Source organism: Phascolarctos cinereus, unplaced genomic scaffold (genome assembly GCF_003287225.1).
Source record: "Phascolarctos cinereus isolate Bilbo 61053 unplaced genomic scaffold, phaCin_HiC Scaffold_7;HRSCAF=346, whole genome shotgun sequence".
In the NCBI taxonomy this organism is placed as follows: Eukaryota; Metazoa; Chordata; class Mammalia; order Diprotodontia; family Phascolarctidae; genus Phascolarctos; species Phascolarctos cinereus.
In genome coordinates this window covers 19,418,127-19,441,723 of record NW_027556180.1, presented here as the reverse complement: position 1 = coordinate 19,441,723, position 23,597 = coordinate 19,418,127, and the positions used below count along the sequence as shown (strand labels likewise).

General features: G+C 45.6%; 1 protein-coding gene across 3 annotated transcripts in view; it reads right to left on the bottom strand.

The window, feature by feature from the left end:
- LOC110210085 (lysosomal dipeptide transporter MFSD1) overlaps positions 1 to 23,597 on the bottom strand; it is a 46,428-nt gene that overhangs the window by 854 nt on the left and 21,977 nt on the right. The window contains exons 14-19 of one of the 3 annotated variants that reach the window (XM_020988867.2): positions 23,143 to 23,190; positions 21,936 to 21,996; positions 5,507 to 5,604; positions 3,147 to 3,258; positions 2,523 to 2,570; positions 1,312 to 1,372 (exon numbers count right to left, since the gene is read on the bottom strand). In XM_020988867.2, coding sequence (XP_020844526.1) covers positions 3,224 to 3,258; positions 5,507 to 5,604; positions 21,936 to 21,996; positions 23,143 to 23,190 — 242 coding nt within the window. In that variant the 3' untranslated portion in view covers positions 1,312 to 1,372; positions 2,523 to 2,570; positions 3,147 to 3,223. Of the gene's footprint in view, positions 1 to 1,311; positions 1,373 to 2,522; positions 2,571 to 3,146; positions 3,259 to 5,506; positions 5,605 to 19,778; positions 20,282 to 21,931; positions 21,997 to 23,142; positions 23,191 to 23,597 lie in introns of those variants that run through there. The other 2 variants (XM_020988868.2, XM_020988869.2) reach the window with 2 other exon arrangements.

The window sequence follows — 23,597 nt, the reverse complement described above, 5'->3', positions numbered from 1 at the left end:
ATTCCTTTCGCTTGGTGCCGAGGAGTCTCGGCAGTGTTCTTAACCCAGCGGGCTTTCCCGGGTAGGGTCTCTCCAGAGCACTCAATCTCACCCCATTATCACAGCTTCTTAGGAAGAGCAGAGGTGCACCAATCAAAGCTGCCTAGAAACGACCCTAAGATCTGGCAGGGTGTCCAGCTGCCAGGAGGCTTCATTCAGGCCAATCCCAGCCAGAGATGAGGCCCAGCCTTGCTAACTCAGGGAGGCCTACCACAAATGGGCTGGCCCCAAGGATGAACGCTCTAGCTATGACAACCCATGAAACAGGGTTCTAGACGTTCAAGGATTAAAATGAAATGTCTTACAAGCTGCTACCTGGAATTTCTTTCAACCTCCAAAGTCAGCTGAGTAATAAATACAACGTTAACTGAAACACAGACCTTAAACCACGAAATCTGTTTGGGGCCAATTTTGAAAAGAAAACCAACTCTAGTGGACCCCGCACCCTTCAGATTCAATAGACTTTTCAATCAGAAACAGAACTTTTCTAATGGCTTCAGTAGGCCAGGCTAACCAGAAGAGCCCTAAATTTTATGTTAAGATATCTTAAAGCATTTTAACATCAACTAAAGTACGTTACGTAAAATGTGCACATCATTTAGCAATGTCTGGAATAAAAGAAAATGTCTTCTTTTTACCCCTGAAGCATTTACACAGTCACCAGAAGAGAAAGACAGATAAAGCTGGTATCCTAGGATTGTAGCCTTCTCCTCCCTCTAGGAAAGAAGGGGTGCTGGGCGTGTAAGGTAGTAACCCTCACTACAATGAAATCCATTCTATCTCGAGGAGAAAGGAATGATTACTGATATGGGTATGGCTTCCAACCAGGGGACTCTCACAGGATTACTGAGCACCCAAATCAGAGTTAGCGGGGAAGCCATGATCCAAAGATGCCGCCATTGCTGGGGCAGGATCACCAATGGCAACCTCCTTCCCGAGGGCCGTCTGTGCCCATCACCACTTACACGTCAACACGCGGCGGCAGGAAAAGAGCTTCCATCCCTTCTTATCGGTACCTAGGTCTGAGACAGCTTCTTGAACACCTACCACTGGGGCTCAGACTCACCCCACTTCCCTCCAATGCACAAGGTCAGGTGCTCCATCTTACTAAGCTGCTCTACATTAAAGCATTTCAAGACTCCTCTATCCATGACAAAGCAAAAGAGGGTCTTTACTGAGTTAGCAAGAAAATTAATCAGCCACGCCCTGGCCCACTGTTAACAGGCTAACAAGTTGAGGACTCACTGAGACTTCTGGCCTTCAAACACTTACTTGGTGTCAGTCATCTTTGACAGCTCCACCCTCTGTCTGGCAGAACAATTAAGGCTACCTCCTACAACACAAGAAGGGAGAGGAAGACTCAGTCAGGTCAGTGCTCACACCAACAAACAAGCAGGCTCATTAAGGCACAGACCAGCACTCTGGGGCGCAGCTCCCCCCAGCAGCACAGGAGGTGCCCCGTGAGAAGGGAAGGGCTGACTCCTCATTACAGCTCAGGAAACACAGCCAGGGAGGGCCAGGGCAGGCCTGGAAGCCGGGGCCACCCCCAAACACAGCGTTCTCTCCACTATACCAAACAAACACACAAGTGTGTATATCTATGTATATGCACATATGTACGTATATTTACGTATTCAATCCTACAAAAGGTTATTTCTGTGTGTATGTGTGTAAATATGTGTGAGACTGTGTGTGCGTATGTGTAAGAACAAAGTTGGTCTGTGGCTTGAGTGTGTACAAATGTGTGTGTATTCTTTTGCAGGACTGAATAGGAACATATAAAACCAAGTCCATTAACATATGCTAAACACAAGTGCTGAGCCCCCACGAAGACCCTTTAGGGAGTGAAATGGTTCCTCTCACACAATGAAGAACATGAAACAAATGAGTGCCTCTTGTTAAAGCTGGGGTGGGAATGCGCCTCTCTTTAATTCGCCACTCAAAATGGAAAGACGAGCGAAAAGAAGAAAAGAGCTTTTCAGACGTACATATGCCCCAACATGTCCCCAACCCCCACTGCGGTAACTTCTGATAAGGAGATTATATATCCCAGGGGATTTATTTGGCAATGAATGGAACCAGTGACATTTTAGGGCGGGCAGTACACACCAAGCAGTAACCAAAACACTAGTATGTAACTTCTAGCAATGCACATACAGAAACTAAGACAGAAGAAACTATGGGGGATAAAAAGAATCCTCATGCACAGTGACACCATTTCAAATGATCTGAAACAGCAGCACCCAGGGTTTAAAAGCCTCTTGTTACAGAAATGCCTTGTGTTTCAATATCACCTTCAGAGTGCCACTCAAAACTCACAAAACAATTAGTGGCACAAATTCTGAAAACACTGAACAGATTTATAAACCAAGACTGAATTCAACGTACTTCTGCCACTAGGATACTGAATACTAAATCAGTCCTAAATCCTTGCCCACCCCCCAATTTCACCCAGAATCAAGAGAGCAGCTTAATTACCTTACCTCGAGTGTAATCCACCAAGTACAGCAAAACCACCGCTAGAAGTGAAACTAGGGGGAAAAAAAGGGGGGAAAATCTTTTAAGGAAACGTTGCAGCCCAGTGATTCCTAGAATCACAAAGCGAGTCTGCAGCCCACTACAACTCCTGGGGATTCAGATACAAAGGGCAGAGAAAGTGGCTCCGCTTCCCAAGGAGCTGAGGTGAGCGCCACAGAGGGCAAAGCGCCAAGACCCCTACGCCCTCCCCTGCCCTGTTCCTGAGTCCCGCCACTGGGTCTCTCTTGGTGTTTTACCAAGAACTGCTGCCAGCCCATGCTAAGAATCGCTTGTTCTGCGGCACGCTGACTGGAAGTTCAGGACTAGGATTGCGGGGTCTGAGAAGGAACTCTGCCATTTTTTTAAGCTAAAGAAGCCATACCCCAGATCACAGAGGGAAGTCCGAGATCCCAGGTCTCCAAACCACCCTGCCTAAGGTGCATTTTCCACCGCATCCTACTGGAGCCCACAAATCTCAACACATCTATTGGATAACTTCCTAGGGTTTGGCCTCAGGGACAAACGAAACCTTCCTCTGCCCATCAGGAGACCAAAAAAGACTCCAAAAATACTTGTTATCAAGTACTTACCAGAAACACAGGCAATGAAGAATACTTCCAAAAAGAAATACCCCCAAAGATCCAATACTTCCCAGCAACTATGGACATTATGGCCAGGCCAAGATTCTGGATCGACTGCATGCTAAGAAACAAAAATTCACATGTGTAAGTTTTCCACCCAGACGCTTCAAAATTATTATTTACGTGCAAAACCGCCAACATGGACATTTGTTAACACAATAAATAAAGTTTAAGTAGCCTGATGATCAACAGTAAACTATTTCCACCTATCCCCTCAGCATGGGGAGTCCACCACAGCAGGCCTTCCTTTGGGACTCCTGACATTCTGTGGCTCCCAGGCAATCTCTGGGCCACTCAGTGGTTTGTCATCCCGAGCCTGGGCTATGTGACCAGTTCATCTCGCGTAAAGCCCCCTCTGACAGAATGGCTCCTCCGCAAGCCCAGCCGTCCACTTTCTCCACCTCGCCAGGCGGCACTGAGACTCTCCATCATGTCAGCTTCCTTTCACGCGCTGCTGTCCCCATCAGGATGTAAGCTCCTTGAGGGCAGGCGCTGCGTTCGTGTGTCCGCCATTCCCAGAGCTGAGCATCCTCCCTGGCGCCCCACAAACACCTCACAAATGCTTGCTGCCCAACTGGATGACTTCTGGGACACGGCCAGCAGCCTTTTCAGTCACCTACAGCTGCAAGGCTTAATGCAGATCACGGACTGTCTGAGTGAAGGAGAGTAAAGAATGGCAGCTTTCAATGCACTGCGAGGTTTCCCAACGAGTCTGTGGCCAAAGGGTTAATGAGGAAAGCCTGAGAATGGCCCTCACATCACCTGCTCCCTTCTCCCTGGAGCATGTCTGCTGCAGGCCCCTCAAACAATTCAACACCACTACTGACAGCAACATAGAAGTTCAAGGGAACCACGCCGCACAACAGGAAAACTAACCCAGAAAACATGTGGCCCGAGGCCTCGGCTTGGCACCCAAGCTCTGCTCTGGACACCCACCTTGTGTGCGTGTATGTCCGTGTCTGTGTGTCTGTGTCTCTGTGTGTGTGTATGTGTGTGTGTGTGTGTGTGTGTGTGTGTGTGTGTGTGTGTGTGTGTGTGTGCGTGTGTGTGTGTGTGTGTGTCTTCTGCACCTGGCCTGACGACTCCAGGAAGGAAGGCCCTAGGGTGAAAGAGGGAGTGCAGGATGGGCCCTGCTCCTCAGGGAAGTGTGGAGGCAGAGGCACGCTCTAACCATGAAGAGAGGGCAGCCAGGCCACCTCTGCTACTTCCTCAGGGTGTTGGCATGTAACATGCTGGCATGTAAAGAGGCACTTACACAGTCACCATTCAAACGTATATTGCAATGAAATGGACTACTTTTAAAAATATCTTTTTAACTGACACTTTTGTCACAATACAGTAAGACCTCTGCAGTTCACAATCCTGTGTAGCCAGGTTTTAAGGAGAGCTGTGGGTTAGTAAGGGGCAGCTAGGTGGTAGAGTAGACAAAGCACTGGGCTTGGAATCAGGGAGACCTCAGTTGTGTGACCTCGGACAAGTCACTTAACCCCTCTTTGCCTCAGTTCCTCATCATAAAATGGGGACACACTGGAGAAGGAAATGGCAAACCACTCCAGCGGCCTTGCCAAGAAACCCATGGACAAGTCCATGGGCTCAGGAGGAGTCGACGTGACTGAACAAATAAACGACAATGGGTGAATAACATTTTTAAGGTATTTTCCAAGAATTACACATTCAGAAATATTTCTATTTCTCACTTTCTTAATCAGAGTATACTGACCACAATTTCATTTTTTTTAGATGTCTCAGGATTGTCATCAAGGACATCGGCTACCGAGACACGCGTAAAGATGGGGGGCCAAAGGCGTGATACTGACGCCAAGGACTGGTTCTGGGCCTGCTTTCTGGAAGGCTGCAGGTTCTTGCCCCTGACATGAAAGTACAGTGAGGCAGATGCCACATGGGATCTTCAGAAGAGAGTCATCCCTCCGACTCTATCATCCAACTGGCCTCATCCCATCAGCTCCACCAAAATGGCGGGCAAGCAGCCAGTGAACGAGAGACGCACTCGGGAGCCCCAGGCACCGCCGCGGAGACGCCCTGCCTTGGAAAGCACATAGAGAGGTCCTGATCGACTTCCCTGACCCAGAGCTGGCCATTCCTCCTGTCCAGGGACATGGCTTCTCGTAGCATGTTGGGGTTGCACCAGCCACAGCCACGCGTGGTTGGGGATTTGGGTGGCAAGAGACGGTTTGCTTCCTACCAGCCAGACATCTGAGTCATGAACCATCCAAGGACCCGCATCACAAACTGCGTACAGCAGCGGGCCCCAGAGAACCCCGACGTGGCTCTGTGCTATGGATACTTACAAGCCGTACGCCGTCCCCAGCTGATGCTCTGGAACAACAAAAGCCACCATTGGCCACAATGCACAGGCAAGGAGGGAATAGGAGATTCCAAGGAGACACTGTGGGAAACAGCAACAGAAAAAGAGCCTTTAAACCCAGACGTTCAGAAACAGGCTTCTGCTTCTCTCTGCGGCATCTTCCAAGCCAGAAAAGACAAGACTAAAAGCCAGCTGACGTTTCAAAATTCACATTATAAAGAAGCCACGTGCGCATAATCTGAGACCGAGACCACATCTGTATGAAAAAGCATGTGAGAACATATCGTAAAGACCTGTCACCCTCTTCAGCCCAGAAGTGGTGGTTTAGCTCACTGTCAGTAACACAGGAATTGTGAATTCCTAGCAGCGTGATGGATTTCCTCTGACATCCACACAGCTTCCCCCTTCGGGCACCACAAAGGGGCTGACCGAGGGCTGGAGGCAAGCCTACTGCTAAGCAACTGAGCGGTGCTGACTGGGTCTATGTGGAGGCTGGAGCTACCTATGAATTACCAGCACCAGGCTCTAAGCAAGTGATTAAGAAAAGACAGTCACCTCAGGTCTCCTCCACAAGCACAAAGACTGAAGCTAAGAACGGAGTCGTTCTTTCATCTAAATAAGACTCTTATTTTCAACCTGAAGCAAAATTTAAAGTAGCTCTCACTGAGTGGAGGCCCATATAGAAGACCTGGTATTAACTATACTACTGCCTTAACATTTCAGAATCCAACGCTTCAGCCTCCTTGCTCTAAAAACACCGGGATCCACATAAAAGCCCCACCTCAAAGTCAAAGAGATCGTTTGGACCCACTGATAACAAATGACAGAACAGACAATTTAATGCTCTTTTGAGTTGCATCCCATGACTTTTACCACTTCTCACAAGGCAAAGATATAGGCCTATGAAAGGTTAAAATGCTGTTTCCCTCCACTTCACTACAGCTAATAACAATGATGGTGGTGGTGGTGGTGGTGGTGGTGGTGGTGGTGGCTAACATTCATGGAGTGCTTGTTATGTGCCAGGCACTGTGCTATGTGCTTAACACTTAGGAACTCATCTGATCTTCACGACAACCAGGAGAGGTAAGTGCTATTACTATTTCCATTTGGGCAGATGAGGAAACTGCAGCAGACACAAGTAAATGACCTGCCCACAGTCAGACGGCCAGATCTGAACTCAGATCTTCCTGACTCCAGGCCCACTGGACCATCTGGCTGCTCAGAGATTATTCTTGGGAATATATCCTTAACTGGGTCATTTCACATTTCAATACAATGATGTGAGACAAGCTAACGAGAAAGAATGGGGCTGGATTACAGGTCAGAGAGTTATCTGCCTGGAAACTATAGTTAAAACTATATAGGCTGATAAAGCCACCAAGAGAGAGTGTAGAGAGACAAGAAGCAGAAGAGAGAATAAACATCTATATGGCGCCTGCTGTGTGCAGGCACTGTGCTAAACACTTCCTACCAATAATATCTCATTTGATCCCACAACAACCTTGCAAAGTAGGGGTTATTATCACCCCCATTTTACAGTGAGGAAACTGAGGCAAGCAGAGGTTCAGTGTCTTGCCCAGTCATACAACTAGTAAATGTCTGAGACTGAATTTGAACTCAGGTCTTCCAGATTCCAGGCTCAATACTCTATCCACTGTGCCATCAGTTGCCTTGAGAGAATAAAAGAAAGCTCAGGCTAATCCCTGGAATACACCTACGCAAGACGGATGAGAGACACATTTGAATCCAACAAAGAAAGGTGGGGGAACAAGGAGAGAGAAATGTCGAGAAGGTCAGTTACTCTGTGTGGCTAGGTTTCACGTGTATGCCACTCTCCGTGGGAGAGTTCTAGGCCTTATTGCTCGATGGGGTTCTAAACTGATCTTGATTCTGCACGTGGAATCGGGTGCCTTCCAATTCTAAGCTTCTGGGTAATTCTGAGAGAGAGCCCACATACTGTGGGTAGAGAAAATTTTCCATTCCCCTTTACATTATAGCACATAGGTCCCTGACGACAACATGATGTGAGGTGGGCCGAGGGCTGGACTTGGAATCAGGACATGGGTTCAAATCCTGTCTTTCATACCTACTACTTGAGTGACCCTGCACAAGTTATTCAAGCTCTATACAGATCAAGAAACTACCAAAAAAAAAACATTTTTTTTTAAATCCCTTGGATTTATCCATGAAATCATACACAGGATGTCCAGGGGGAAAGGGTCACAGAGCCTCCTGTATTTTCATTTAATATAAAAAGCACTTATTAAACTGCAAAGCAGTGAATAAATATAAGGTATTATCATCTGATGTATTTGAGTAAACACAAAGCCAACCAGGACCTTCCATTACCAGCAGGGAAAAAAAATCCATGTGCTGCGTGAGCCTTCAGCGCCATCCAGTGGCTGGTCGCGCACACGACACCAACATTTCCGAGATCTTTTGAAAGACAAGCCCTTTTAAAAGGTGATGCAGAAGACGCCCCAGACACCTAACCAAAACCTAAAATAAAATCAGGGCATTCAAGCTCGTGGACTGTGGACTAATCGTTGTGACCCCAGGGCCGAGGGTTTGCTGCAAAGGCCCCCAGACCAGAACAACTCGGGACCTGGCAACCTCCCCCCTGTCACATGCTGCATTTCAAAAGCCCAAGTAGATCCAAACCAGTCTGGCACTAATTCTCCATCGCCTTACGGGGCAGGCCAGCATTCTTACTGTATTCCTCTAGCAGATGGAAAAGGCCTTCCAAATAAGCACCCGACAGAGAGTCGGGAGATCGGACAAATGGCGTAAAGAGAGAAGCTCCACAGGTGTTTTCAGATATCATGGAAGGGGCTGAAGACTGTGGCTCTGCGCTTTACAAAAGGGAATATTTGAAAAACGAAGAACTCTCCTCCTTTTGTTAATATGTGCATGGATGTTGGTAGCCTCCTCACAACGATGTGAAAGAATGGAACTTTGTAACAGTGAGCATCTCAAGATCACTGAAAACTGCTCAGTTCTCTAAATAAGAGCCCAACTCGTTTCCTCCTCTTTGCTCAGTTCTGGGTCCACTTCTTTGTTCTGACACACATCAGTCCTGGCATTGTGGACTAACTCATTGGGTGGCCATCTAGCTATGTGTCCAAAGCCTGAACAATATTTTCTTTCAGCCACTTTGTTTTTCCAGAGAAAAAACACAGAAGGTGCTGGCTTGGAATGAGAAAGGGTGGATGGACAGAAAGGTGTTCTGCTGTGGGTTTCACCAACTGAGGCCAGTAGATCAAAGGGGCAGATACCAAAGGTAAGATGTGGTATTGGTAACCCACAGAAGACAGAGAGAAGGGAGGAAAACAGCGGCTGGCTCTTGAGTTCTGGCATCTCACATGATTTCCACGAAGTCTCAACACCTACCTGTGGCTTCACGGGCTGTTCCTGTGCACAGAAAGCCAGCAGGAAGCCCTACCTGTGAGTGATTAATGTCCACTATCCCTCCCTTTGTCTGCTAGGGAGACAAGATGCCCACTGGGAGCTGAGATTCATGCAAATAATGAGTCCTGAGAAGCACTTTCATGTACTCTAATTCATGTTTGAAGTCATAATTATACGAAATGTTGTCACTGGTTTCAACCCAATGGAGATATGCATTGTGAATTGGAATGATGTGACCACTGTATGGGATTCATGATTTGCACTACTTGGGATTTAGTTATGCTTGTGAGTTGTTGCGGTGGTGAGAGGGTGAGATTTGAACAAAAAAAAAAAGTAGCCGACAGACAAGTAGATATGTGATAAATAGGTAGATAGAGAGATAGAGAAATGGATGAGATAAACGGATGATAGATGGATGATACATATACAGATAGATGGATGAAAGATGGATGGATGGGTAACAGATAGATGGATGATAAACAGATAGATGGATGATAGACACATAGATGGATGATAGGTAGATGGATGACAGATGATAGATAGACAGACAGACAGACAGACAGACAGACAGACAGACAGACAGATAGATAGATAGATAGATAGATAGATAGATAGATAGATAGATAGATAGATGGATGGATGGATGGATGACAGGTGGATAGGCAGGTAGGTAGACAGAGGTAGATAACAGATACTTCCATTCTGTGGAATTTCTTACCCTAATTCTAACTCTAGCCCACTTGCCCATCAGCTGAAGCTAATTAAACTTTCTTCTAGCCTTGCCTCTTGACCTATTGACCTCCAGTCAAATGGACCAGGGGGGAAGGAATTACTCTGCAGGAGAATCTTGGGATGTCTGGGCTGAGAAATTCCCCAACACTAGGGAATCTGGGTGAAAGCACTTCAGATTTCTTTTTTTTTTTCTTTTAATCCAATAAGCATTTATTGCACCAGTACCTATGCTGGATGCCAGGGATGCAAAGGAGAAAAAGTCCCTGCCTGCAAGGAGCTTCCATTCTATTGGAGGCCACTAAAGGAAAGAGAACCCTAACTCTGACATGTTTAAGAGGCCTCAAACTGCTTCCTGCGCTTCAAAAGAAGCCTTCAAATGCTGGCATGCAGATGTTAACAAATCAACTCATGGCAATAATATCATATCAAAATTAATATTAACGACAGAATCACATTACCACTGCTGCCACTTTAATAGGGTCAGTGAGCCTGTATCCAAATTCCTTTCCTTGCTCATGGATTTGCCTTTTGTGAAAAAAGCATCATTCTCTGGTGACAACTTTGGCTAAGCGCCCTTTGGACCATTCCATTTACAAGGGTAGAACAGTGGGAAGGCACACTCTACCAGGAGTCGGGGTGTATGGGTCCAAATCCCAGCACTGACTCCCACTGGTTGCATGACCATGGGCAAGTGACTGCTTTGCTGAGCCTTTTTTTCCTCATCTATATAAGGGGGGTAAACAACACTTCTGTAATGTCTACCTCACACAACTGCCATCCCAAAAATATTTTGTAAACCTTAAAAAAAGACCCTATCTCCCAGCTTCATAGCATTTAAAAATTTTTAAATTATTTTCTTCTTAAGAACCCAGTGAGACAAGCAGTGTTTTAGCTCCATTGAAATAAGAAAACTAGCTCTGTGGGTGATTTGCCCACAGCGCCACCACTAATGAGTCTGGGGCAGCATTTGAACCCAGGTCTCCTGGCTGGGCACTGTAGCCACTACAAGATCATTAAGAATTCCCTGCCTCCTTTGGAAAGTCCCTTATTGTGGCTATCAACTCTTTTATTCTGAGCAAACAGCTGCTCCAGTAATTAGCTGGTAATCTGCTTTCCTCTATTCAAGCAGAGCTGAATCTCTACTTCCTTTTCCTTCGTGCATGACACAAAGGAGCTGTGATTACAGCTCCCCTGGACAGCAATGCACCAGGGCAGCCGTGGCTTCTGAGATCTTGCACAGAGCTGCAGCCCACACTGGCAGAGATGTCTAAAACAGACCCAAATTCAATCAAAAAGAGGCTTGCATGGGGTTAAAGTAATAAAATCAACATTCTTCCTACCTACTCTTCATCAACCCTTCCTGTCTTGGGAAAAATGCCTGTAATCCAAACCCCTGTGACAGATAAACCCATTTTCTTTGAAGAGACTGACTAGGGCTGACTAGAGCTTAACTAGGCAAAAACAGGAGGCAAATTCAGCTTGGTCGGGGGGGGGGGGGAGCACGGCTCGAGCATGCACTGGACATGGTGGAGGAGAGCAGCAATATGAAGGAAAAAGGCAATCAGATTCATTTGGAAGAACAAAAGGTTTAGAACATCAAGGAAACTAATGAAAAGAAATGCAGGGGAAGGTAGCCTAGCAATTCCAGATCTTGAATTGCATTATAAAGCAGCAATCATCAAAACTTCTTGGTACTAGCTGAGGAATAGAGTGGTAGATTAGTGGAATAAGTTAAATATGCAAGACACAGTAGTCAATGACTAGAGTAATCTATTATTTGATAAACTCAAAGACCCCAGCTTCTGTGATAAGAACCCACCCTTTGAAAAAAACTGCTGGGAAAACTGGAAAAAAGTGTGGCAGAAACTAGGCATAGGCCCAAATCTCACACCATATACCAAAATAAAGTCAAAATGGGTTCATGATTGATATAAAGGCTGATACTATATAAGCAAACTGGAGAACAAGGAATAGTTTACCTATCAATCTATGGAGAACAGAAGAATTCATGACCAAACAGGAGATAGAGAACATTACAAAAAGCAAAATGGATAATTTTGATTACATTAAATTGAAAAGTTTTTGCACAAACAAAACCAATGCAACTAAATTAGAAGGAAGGTAGAAAATTGGGAAAGAATTTTTACAACCAGTCTCTCTGATAAGGCCTCATTTCTAAAATATATAGAGAATTAAGACAAATTTATAAGAACATAAGCCATTCCCCAATTGATAAATGGTCAAAGGATATGAAAGACAGTTCTCAGATGAAGAAATTAAAGCCATCTATAGTCATATGAAAAAATGCTCTAAATCACTATTGATTAGAGAAATGCAAATCAAAACAACTCTGAGGTACCACATCACACCTATCAGATTGGCCAACATGACAAAACAGGAAAATGATAAATGTTGGAGAAGATGTGGGAAAATTGGAACACTAATGCATTGTTGGTGGAGTTGTGAAATGATCCAACCATTTTGGAGAACAATTTGGAACTATGCCCAAAGGGCTATAAAAATGTGCATGCCCTTTGACCAGCAATAGCACTTCTAGGGCTATATCCCAAAGAGATCACACAAATGGGAAAAGGACCCACATGTACAAAAATATTCATAGCAGCTCTTTTTGTGGTGGTAAAGAATTGGAAATTGAGAGGATGCCCATCAACTGGGGAATGGCTGAGCAAGTTGTGGTATATGAATGTAATGGAATACTATTGTGCTATAAGAAATGATGAACAGGCTGACTTCAGAAAAACCTGGAAAGTCTTATATGGTCTGATGCTAAGTAAAGTGAGCAGAACCAAGAGGACTCTGTACACAGTAACAGCCACGTTGTGTGATGACTAATATTGATAAATTTAACCCTTCCCAGCAATACAAGGATCTGAGACATCTCCAGAGGACTTGTGATGGAAAGTGCTGTCCACATTCAAAGAAAGAACTACGGAAGTTGAATTGCTATTTTTTTTCTCTTCTGCTGAGTTTTGTTTCCTCTTTCTGATGGTTCCTCCTATTGGTTTTAATTTTTACTTACAACACTACTAACGTCAAAAAATATTTAATAGGAATGTAAATGTATAGCCTATATCAGATTGTGCACTGTTTTGGGGAGGGTGGTGGGGACATGGAGAAAAATTTTAAACTCAAAAGCATATGGAAGTGATTTTTGATAAATCAAAATAACTTAATAAAATTTAAAAAAAATAAATACCACTTCATAGGCAAAAAAATAAAAAACAAATTTGAGAAAAGGCGATATGCAGACCTTAGACAATGATATACATACTAATATCAGTACTAGTCATTCTTATAGGATCCAACAGCATAATTGTAAAGTGCCTAGTACAGTGCCTTGCACACAGTGGGCGCTTCATTCTTATTCCATTCCCTCCCCTAAAATAGAGTGGGATCCTTCGGATCAAGGACGTGTTCCTTTTGACCCCAGTGCTAAGAGGAGGGCTTCACATGCTTGGTACATGCTTCGTGCATGAGTGAAGAGGAAAGAAGGGCTGGACATGCTCTCAACCATGCTTTCTCCCCATTTGACTCTGTTTATTCTGCACCAAGTAAAACCACCTGGCTTCTCACTCAGATTTGTTTTCTTTCATGCTCCAGATGTCGATATGGTGAACAAGCAAATGTTCACCATTCAAATGAACCCTTCATAAAGGCCAGGGTAGACCCTGGCCCAAGGCATGACAGGCAGGCTGCATACAATGCAGAAGTTGTTTTCAGCAGCCTGAGCTCGGGCTCACCCCTTGGCCTCCTGGGGACGCAGAAGCCCTCCGTACCTGGCTTTACATACGGGTGATGCCCTCCTGCCTCTGCACAAAGGATTCCAGCCACCCTAGGACTCAAGGGGCTGGGGATCCCTCGGATCAGCCTGAAAGCATCAGAAACTGTCAGGGACTTAGTCCCTGACCTCAGAACCTCAGTCCACCCAGAAGTAAAGAGCAAACAAGTCAACAAAGGCAGATTCCCCATCCCAGGATTCGAGGACTCCTTTACTCAACTGCAGCTTCCCTTTCACAAAAGAGCATTGGACTGGAGTCACAGGTCCTGCATTCAAATCTTTCTTCTGCCATTCACAACCCAGGAGACCTTTGGCTAGTTACAAGGTGTCTGAGCCTCTGTTTCTCCTCAGTAAGATGAGGGGATTGGACTAAACCATCGCTCAAGTCCTTCCCAGGTCTAAATCTATGGACACTGAACTCGGAGTCTAGAAGATTGGGTTCAAATTCCACTTAGTAGCTGTGGCCCTGGGCAGTGCCCCCAGTAACTAAGTCTATACTTAGAGGAAGCTGAGCCAGTCTGCTTTGGTAGAGGAAGCTATCCATACCAGGATTCCCTGAACTGACAAAAACTCAGGTCTGGTATAAAAATAATTTGTTCTTTGTTTGTTTCCATCATTTCTCACTCTTTGTCATCCCACCTGGGGTTTTCCTGGCAAAGACACTGGAATGGTTTGCCATTTCCTTCTCTAGCTCATTTTAACGATGAGGAAACTAAGACAGAGTTAAGTGACGTGCTCAGGGTCACCCAGCTAGGAACTATCTGAGGCCAGAACTGAACCAGTCTTTTCCTGACTCCCAGATCAGTACTCTATCCACTGCACCACCTAGCTGCCCCCATAAAAATAATTATTTGTATTAATAAAGACTTAGTTTACTATCTCTCAGATCAGAGATAATAGACAGTAGTGAAGAAATGGCCTTTAGGAGTTAGATGAGTCTAAGGACAGCCATGCTGCTTATCACTCCTGTGCGTTCTCTATAGAGCCCATTTTTAAATTAACACCCTCATCTGTGCTATTAAACAGAAGGGAAAAGTCAACTTAGATAAGCAACACCACACCAGCTCAAAGAAAATAATATCAGCTACAAAAACATAAATACAACCCCAGGAGACAGGAACTTTCCAGATTGGCTGGGCAGGGTAGAAGTGATGGAGACAGTCTTTTTCCTTCTTTGTCACTGTGACTCAGGTCAACAGACTTACTTTCGAGCCCCCTCTGGACAGTGACCCGAATATCACATTACATCAGTCATGTCATCCCTTGACAAAGGGTCTAACCAAGGCTTTGGCAGCACTGAGCTACTTTGCAGAATCCCCCTTGGACAGGTCATAGTGGCAAACATGATGAAATTCCTACATTTCCATTTCCATTGCTTTCCCACAAGGGCAGGAGGAGCAAAAAACGGTCGCCATGGAGGACGTTGGAGGCTTAGAGGCCAACATCTCCTTGCAAGACAAGCAGTGCCAGATCACTGAGAACTACAAGAGGGTCTACCTCCCTGTGATCTACAGCATCGTCTTTGTGCTGGGGCTGCCCCTCAACAGCGTCGTTCTCTGGCTCTCCTGGTGCCGCACCAAGCGCTGGACGTGCACCACCATCTATCTCTCCAACCTGATGGTGGCCGACCTGCTCCACATTGCCACGCTGCCCTTCCTGATCATCAACTACTCGCTGAGGGACCAGTGGCCCTTTGGCAACTTCTTCTGCCGGCTGGTACGGTTCCTGTTTTACGCCAACCTCCACGGCAGCATCCTGCTGCTAACGTGCATCAGCGTGCACCGCTTCCTGGGCGTGTGCTACCCCATCCAGTCCTTGGCCTACCGCACCCGGAGACTGGCCCTCACAGGTACAGGTATCACGTGGGCCCTAGTCATCCTGCAGGCGCTGCCCACCCTGGTCTTCTCTGAAAAAGGGGTCCAACAACAGTCAGATCGTCTGTTACGACCTGAACCGACCCAACGTCTTTGGCCACTTCTTCGTCTATGGGATAACTCTGACTTTCTCGGGCTTCGTCTTGCCTTTTCTCATCATCCTCATCTGCTACTCACTAATGATCAAGAGCCTGGTAAAACCCATGGAGGCCCAGACAGGGCTGGGCACAGCTGCCCGGGCCAAGTCTGTCCGCACCATTCTCGTGGTGTGCAGCCTCTTCGCTCTCTGCTTTGGGCCCTTCCACGTCACTCGCTTCATCTACTTCTTGGCCAGGTTCTATGCCACCAAGAACTGTCCCCTGCTGAATGTGACCAGCATGGCTTATAAGGTTTGGCGGCCTCTGGTCAGCTTCAACACCTGCTTAAACCCAGTGCTCTTCTTCCTGTCTGGTGGCAGCAACAGAATCAGGCTGGCCCAGGAACTGAGGCGAAATAAGTGAAGCCAGGGCCTGCAAGAACAGTGAGAAGACACAGCCATGGATAGGTCCATTCATTGTGGAGACGGACCCTCGGACACAACAGTGGTAGCTAGAACTCTTGGAACTAGGGCAAAAGTAATTTAATTAGGAAAAGAAAAAGGGCATTACAGTCCACTCTTGGTACAATCACATGGGAGGAGGGGGAGCAACTCATTGCTAACAGGGCAGCCTATCCCCTATTGCCCCTTGCATTGCCACTGATTCCTGACCCTCCAGAGGAAACTGGCAAGCAGGCAATGGGGGAAAGGAAGCCCTGGAAAAGGACAGGTGGCCCAGGGTTAAGTCTGGGAGGGCACTTACCACAGACAGTTGGAGGGACCACAGGATGCCACAGGTAACAGCACATCCCTGCAGTCAGTGCCCTGGGCCAAACCCCTGACTGCCCTACCCTCGTTATGGGCTCTGCTCTGATGACTTGACTTCAGGAAATGTCTTAATGGAGAAGCGATGGAAACATTCTGGAAGATCAGAGATGATGACAAGCAAGGGAAAAAGGATCCTATCCAAAAATGTGAGGAACATGGCACATTTATTTCTTGCTTTTCTAAGAGGTCCCAGTGAAATCCCACACAACTAGTTCAGCTGAATCCCAACAAGCCCTGCCCCAAATGCCTTTCAGACTAAAAGGTGGCCAGCTCTTTGCCAGAGCTGCCGACAGCAGGAAGAGGTATGGGAGCAGCTGACAGGAAAGGTTTTCAACTTCCTAGACAAAATCTAAGAATTCAATAGTCAACCTAAATTCAAATTAACAGCATAAGTTATTATAGGAAATACTTTTGAACACCACGTCCTGAAATTCATGATGGTGTTCCTCAGGCGTCCCCTTAAACTGCAAATTATAGACGAGTCAAACCGGCTTAATGGAGAGAAGAAAGTTGAGGATGGGGGGGAGTGTAGGAGAAGAGACAGGGAAGGGGGAAAGGTAGGAAAGGGAGGGGGAGGGAGAGAAAGAGAAAGAGGAGGGAGGGAAAAAGTGAGGGAGGGAAAAAGTGAGAGAGGGAAAGGGAAAGGGGAAAGATGAAGAGAAGGGAGGGAGAGGGGAAGGCAAAAAGAGGGTGAAGGAGAGGTGGAAAGGGAAGAGAGAGAGAGAGAGGAAAAAGGAGAAGGAAATGAGAAGGGGGAAGAAGGAGAGAGGAGAAAAGAGGGAGAGGGTTATGGTATATTTTAAAGAATAGCAAAGATAAGTTTACTGCTCTTAAAATGCTCACCATAGTTTGAAGAATACATCCTAGATGTAGGAGTTCCTTGCAATTCTTTCTTTTAATGAAAAAATGTGGCCCTAAAGAACTCTCTAAGTTGCAAGGCAGGTACTGATGGATACTGGTAAAATCTGGCTTTTTAAAAAAAATTCTAGCTTATTAATATGACAAAGAAGGGAAATGGTGGCTGTTGGAGGGGATGTGGGAAAATGGAACACTAATGCACTGTTGGCAGAGTTGTGAACTGATCCAGTCATTCTGGAGAACAATTTGGCACTATACCCAAAGGGCTACAGAACTGTCCATACCTTTTGATCCAGAAATACCACTGCTAGGTCTTTACTCTAAAGAGATCAAAGAAAAAGAAAAGGCCCTAAATGTACAATAATTATAGTAGCTCCTTTCATGGTGACAAAGAACTAGAAATTAAAGGGGTGCCCATCAATTGGGGAATGGCTGACCAAGTTGTGGCATATGATTGTCATAGGACGCCACTGTAATATAAGAAATGATGAGCAGGATGGTTTCAGAAAAACTGAACTTACATGAACTGATGCAAAGTCAGGTGAGCAGAACCAGAAAGACATTGTGCACAGTAACAGCAATGTTGTACAAAGAAAAACTGAATATGATTTAGCTATTCTCAGCAATCCAATGATCCAAGACAGTCCTAAAGGACTCATGATGAAAAATGCTATCCATCTCCAGAGAAAGAAATGATGTTGTCTGAACCCAGACCAAAGCATACCCTCTTTCTTTGAGTTTTTGTTGTTTCTTTTTTTTTTTTGACAATTGGGGTTAAACGACTTGCCCAGGGTCACACAGCTAGTAAGTGTGTCAAGTGTTTTGGTCTGAGGCCAGATTTGAACTCAGGTTCTCCTGACTTCAGGGCTGGTGCTCTATCTACTGCACCACCTAGCTGCCCCTCTTTGAGTTTATTGTACAAAATGACGAATATGGAAATGTTTTACATGATTACACACGCATACCTGTATCAGACTGCTTATTGTCTCAGGGAGGGGGTGAAGAGAATGTGATAGAATTTGGAATTCAAGACTTTAAAAAAAGACTAAACGTTAAAAATTGTTTTTAACATGGAAATGGGTAAAAAAAAAATTATACTAAAATAATTTTTTAAACATAGGTGAAACAAAATCCTAGCTTACTCAGAAAAACTTCCCTGTACAGATGAAACTACAAGCGGGGGGTGGGTGGGAAGGGGAGGGTTGACAGTTCCATTTTTCACAAGGATAAGACTGGGGAGGCACAGTGAGACAACGAGTACCATGAAGATCTGTGGGTTCAGAGGACCACAAGCTATGGGCCCAGAGTGGTTCCACAGCCTGACAAAGGTCTATGATCTCGGATGCATTTGGAGGGGCAGAGCTCCCAGAACTAGGGAGGGGACTGGCCCACTGTCCTCCACTCTCTGTAGACCTCATCTCTAGCACTGAGCACCACAGTGTCACAAGGGCATGGACAACATGGACAATGCCCAGAGGGGGGGTACCTAGGATGATGAAAGGCCCCGAGTCCATGACATTGGAGGATATCAGTTTAGCCAGGATTAAATAACACACAGGCTGTCTTCAGGAGAAGGTGGAGGGTTGTCCTGTGTGGTCCCAGAGGACAGGACCACAAGTAAAGAGGGAAATTTAGCCTTTGATGTTAAGAAAAATGATCTAACAGTTAAGACTGTCCCACAGTAGAGCAGGACCCCCATTCTTGGAGTTTGGTCACCTATCAGGGATATTAGAGCAGAGACTGCTTTCGTGTTTGGTTGGACTGGACAGCCAACTAAGATCCTTCCAACTCAAATTCTGGGACTGGCAATGATCATATAAGTTGTAACAAGATGTTATTAGAAAGTATAATTAACCGGCAGAGGAGTAAAACATAAGCCAAGTTACCAGGTGCAGTGAAACTACACTACAACCGTGTTAAACATTTTTTTTCCTGAGACAATGGGGGTAAGTGACTTGCCCAGGGTCACACAGCTAGGGAATGTTATGTGTCTGAGGCCAGATGTGAACTCAGGTCCTCCTGACTCCAAGGCTGGAGCTCTATCCACTGCACCACCTAGCTGCCTCTCATGTTAAACACTTTAAATAAATATTTTAAACAACTTTCACCTCTACCTGTTGTAGAATGTGATTAACTCTTGCCACAGTTGAATATCTGACTTACCAACAGCAGGCCCCAGGCTCGTAGAGGAGTACTGAGGATGGCTTTAGACTTTGTTCCTACAGAAGCTAAAAATATAAATGTTATGAGTCTAGGGAAAGATTTGTTTCCAAATTAATTCAGTGGCTGTAATCTGTCCACATTTTCTTTGTTCTGGATCATCTATTAATTTCTAATTAAGAATGGAAATATTATTTAGTCACAGCATAAAGATAAAAATAAATGCTTGCTTATACATTTATTACAATAAAAATAGAAATAGGATTTTCCTTTTGTAACTTTTTATCTACTTGTATAAAGGTATACAATCGTCATCTTAATTAGGACATGTTTCAGTCGTTACAAAAATGTAAAAGATATTTTGCCAACAGGACTACTCTAAGATAAAGAGAGGTTAAGAAATTTAAAGAGCTCTACCTAGCTAAGGAGATCTAGTCGTGATTATTAGTGAATTTTCCCTACATAAAAGACCTTTTATCACCTGCATGTTCCCCATTACAAAAACAGAAGCAAATACACATTTCCGCTTACACTCCATTTTATTTGAGGTAAAACTCCAAGGTTCTTTTGGTTGGCTGGGGGCTGCTGGGTTGTTTGTTTTGGGTTTAAAAAAGGATAACCTACTCAAATGTCCAGATCCGGAAAAACAAAAATGAGATGACCTAGTAAAAAGCCCCTCAGCAGAGGCCGTCTTGTGCCCTTTCATTGACTGACCCTGGCAAAGTGCAGCAAGGCTTTCCAGAGCATTTGGCCAGACTTGGACACTAAATAAATTATTAGCAAGCAGGTAAAGGTGACCCCTTTGCAGCAAACCATACAAAAACATGATCTAAGATAATGTACAATCTTACAGAAATATACTTGGAGAAAAGAACTCTGGAAAGAAGCTGTTAAACACACGCTAGAAGGCCCCTTCCAAAAGGCCACTTTCCACCTTCCAGACCATCCTCCTTCCCAGTGTCCGGCTCTCCCAAGCACAGGATGGCAGCTGCCTCTCTGGTGACGACTGCTCTTCAAATTCATCTGCAAACACACGTGAAAATGAGTCATGAGCACGAAAGCAGGACTGAGACTCTTGAGGACTTACAAGAAGGGTCCCAAACAGCACAGCCTCCACTTCCATTCTGTCCAGTCCTGGAATTCTCTGTCTTGCTCCGCAACGCCCAAAGCCCCGATGCACATGCACACAGGGTCAGGGCTCCGTCCCAACTCCCTCCAGGCCTACAGGCTGTTGGACACAGAGGCCCCAGGATGCCCTCGCTGCTCACATTACCATTACCATCATCGATGCTGTACAATACCACCTCCCAGTGAGAGGGAACAGAGACTTTCTGAAGGGATGGCAGTCTTGCTGTCCCTCCCTGCCTCATTCCTTTCGCTTGGTGCCGAGGAGTCTCGGCAGTGTTCTTAACCCAGCGGGCTTTCCCGGGTAGGGTCTCTCCAGAGCACTCAATCTCACCCATTATCACAGCTTCTTAGGAAGAGCAGAGGTGCACCAATCAAAGCTGCCTAGAAACGACCCTAAGATCTGGCAGGGTGTCCAGCTGCCAGGAGGCTTCATTCAGGCCAATCCCAGCCAGAGATGAGGCCCAGCCTTGCTAACTCAGGGAGGCCTACCACAAATGGGCTGGCCCCAAGGATGAACGCTCTAGCTATGACAACCCATGAAACAGGGTTCTAGACGTTCAAGGATTAAAATGAAATGTCTTACAAGCTGCTACCTGGAATTTCTTTCAACCTCCAAAGTCAGCTGAGTAATAAATACAACGTTAACTGAAACACAGACCTTAAACCACGAAATCTGTTTGGGCCAATTTTGAAAAGAAAACCAACTCTAGTGGACCCCGCACCCTTCAGATTCAATAGACTTTTCAATCAGAAACAGAACTTTTCTAATGGCTTCAGTAGGCCAGGCTAACCAGAAGAGCCCTAAATTTTATGTTAAGATATCTTAAAGCATTTTAACATCAACTAAAGTACGTTACGTAAAATGTGCACATCATTTAGCAATGTCTGGAATAAAAGAAAATGTCTTCTTTTTACCCCTGAAGCATTTACACAGTCACCAGAAGAGAAAGACAGATAAAGCTGGTATCCTAGGATTGTAGCCTTCTCCTCCCTCTAGGAAAGAAGGGGTGCTGGGCGTGTAAGGTAGTAACCCTCACTACAATGAAATCCATTCTATCTCGAGGAGAAAGGAATGATTACTGATATGGGTATGGCTTCCAACCAGGGGACTCTCACAGGATTACTGAGCACCCAAATCAGAGTTAGCGGGGAAGCCATGATCCAAAGATGCCGCCATTGCTGGGGCAGGATCACCAATGGCAACCTCCTTCCCGAGGGCCGTCTGTGCCCATCACCACTTACACGTCAACACGCGGCGGCAGGAAAAGAGCTTCCATCCCTTCTTATCGGTACCTAGGTCTGAGACAGCTTCTTGAACACCTACCACTGGGGCTCAGACTCACCCCACTTCCCTCCAATGCACAAGGTCAGGTGCTCCATCTTACTAAGCTGCTCTACATTAAAGCATTTCAAGACTCCTCTATCCATGACAAAGCAAAAGAGGGTCTTTACTGAGTTAGCAAGAAAATTAATCAGCCACGCCCTGGCCCACTGTTAACAGGCTAACAAGTTGAGGACTCACTGAGACTTCTGGCCTTCAAACACTTACTTGGTGTCAGTCATCTTTGACAGCTCCACCCTCTGTCTGGCAGAACAATTAAGGCTACCTCCTACAACACAAGAAGGGAGAGGAAGACTCAGTCAGGTCAGTGCTCACACCAACAAACAAGCAGGCTCATTAAGGCACAGACCAGCACTCTGGGGCGCAGCTCCCCCCAGCAGCACAGGAGGTGCCCCGTGAGAAGGGAAGGGCTGACTCCTCATTACAGCTCAGGAAACACAGCCAGGGAGGGCCAGGGCAGGCCTGGAAGCCGGGGCCACCCCAAACACAGCGTTCTCTCCACTATACCAAACAAACACACAAGTGTGTATATCTATGTATATGCACATATGTACGTATATTTACGTATTCAATCCTACAAAAGGTTATTTCTGTGTGTATGTGTAAATATGTGTGAGACTGTGTGTGCGTATGTGTAAGAACAAAGTTGGTCTGTGGCTTGAGTGTGTACAAATGTGTGTGTATTCTTTTGCAGGACTGAATAGGAACATATAAAACCAAGTCCATTAACATATGCTAAACACAAGTGCTGAGCCCCCACGAAGACCCTTTAGGGAGTGAAATGGTTCCTCTCACACAATGAAGAACATGAAACAAATGAGTGCCTCTTGTTAAAGCTGGGGTGGGAATGCGCCTCTCTTTAATTCGCCACTCAAAATGGAAAGACGAGCGAAAAGAAGAAAAGAGCTTTTCAGACGTACATATGCCCCAACATGTCCCCAACCCCCACTGCGGTAACTTCTGATAAGGAGATTATATATCCCAGGGGATTTATTTGGCAATGAATGGAACCAGTGACATTTTAGGGCGGGCAGTACACACCAAGCAGTAACCAAAACACTAGTATGTAACTTCTAGCAATGCACATACAGAAACTAAGACAGAAGAAACTATGGGGATAAAAAGAATCCTCATGCACAGTGACACCATTTCAAATGATCTGAAACAGCAGCACCCAGGGTTTAAAAGCCTCTTGTTACAGAAATGCCTTGTGTTTCAATATCACCTTCAGAGTGCCACTCAAAACTCACAAAACAATTAGTGGCACAAATTCTGAAAACACTGAACAGATTTATAAACCAAGACTGAATTCAACGTACTTCTGCCACTAGGATACTGAATACTAAATCAGTCCTAAATCCTTGCCCACCCCCCAATTTCACCCAGAATCAAGAGAGCAGCTTAATTACCTTACCTCGAGTGTAATCCACCAAGTACAGCAAAACCACCGCTAGAAGTGAAACTAGGGGAAAAAAAGGGGGAAAATCTTTTAAGGAAACGTTGCAGCCCAGTGATTCCTAGAATCACAAAGCGAGTCTGCAGCCCACTACAACTCCTGGGGATTCAGATACAAAGGGCAGAGAAAGTGGCTCCGCTTCCCAAGGAGCTGAGGTGAGCGCCACAGAGGGCAAAGCGCCAAGACCCCTACGCCCTCCCCTGCCCTGTTCCTGAGTCCCGCCACTGGGTCTCTCTTGGTGTTTTACCAAGAACTGCTGCCAGCCCATGCTAAGAATCGCTTGTTCTGCGGCACGCTGACTGGAAGTTCAGGACTAGGATTGCGGGGTCTGAGAAGGAACTCTGCCATTTTTTTAAGCTAAAGAAGCCATACCCCAGATCACAGAGGGAAGTCCGAGATCCCAGGTCTCCAAA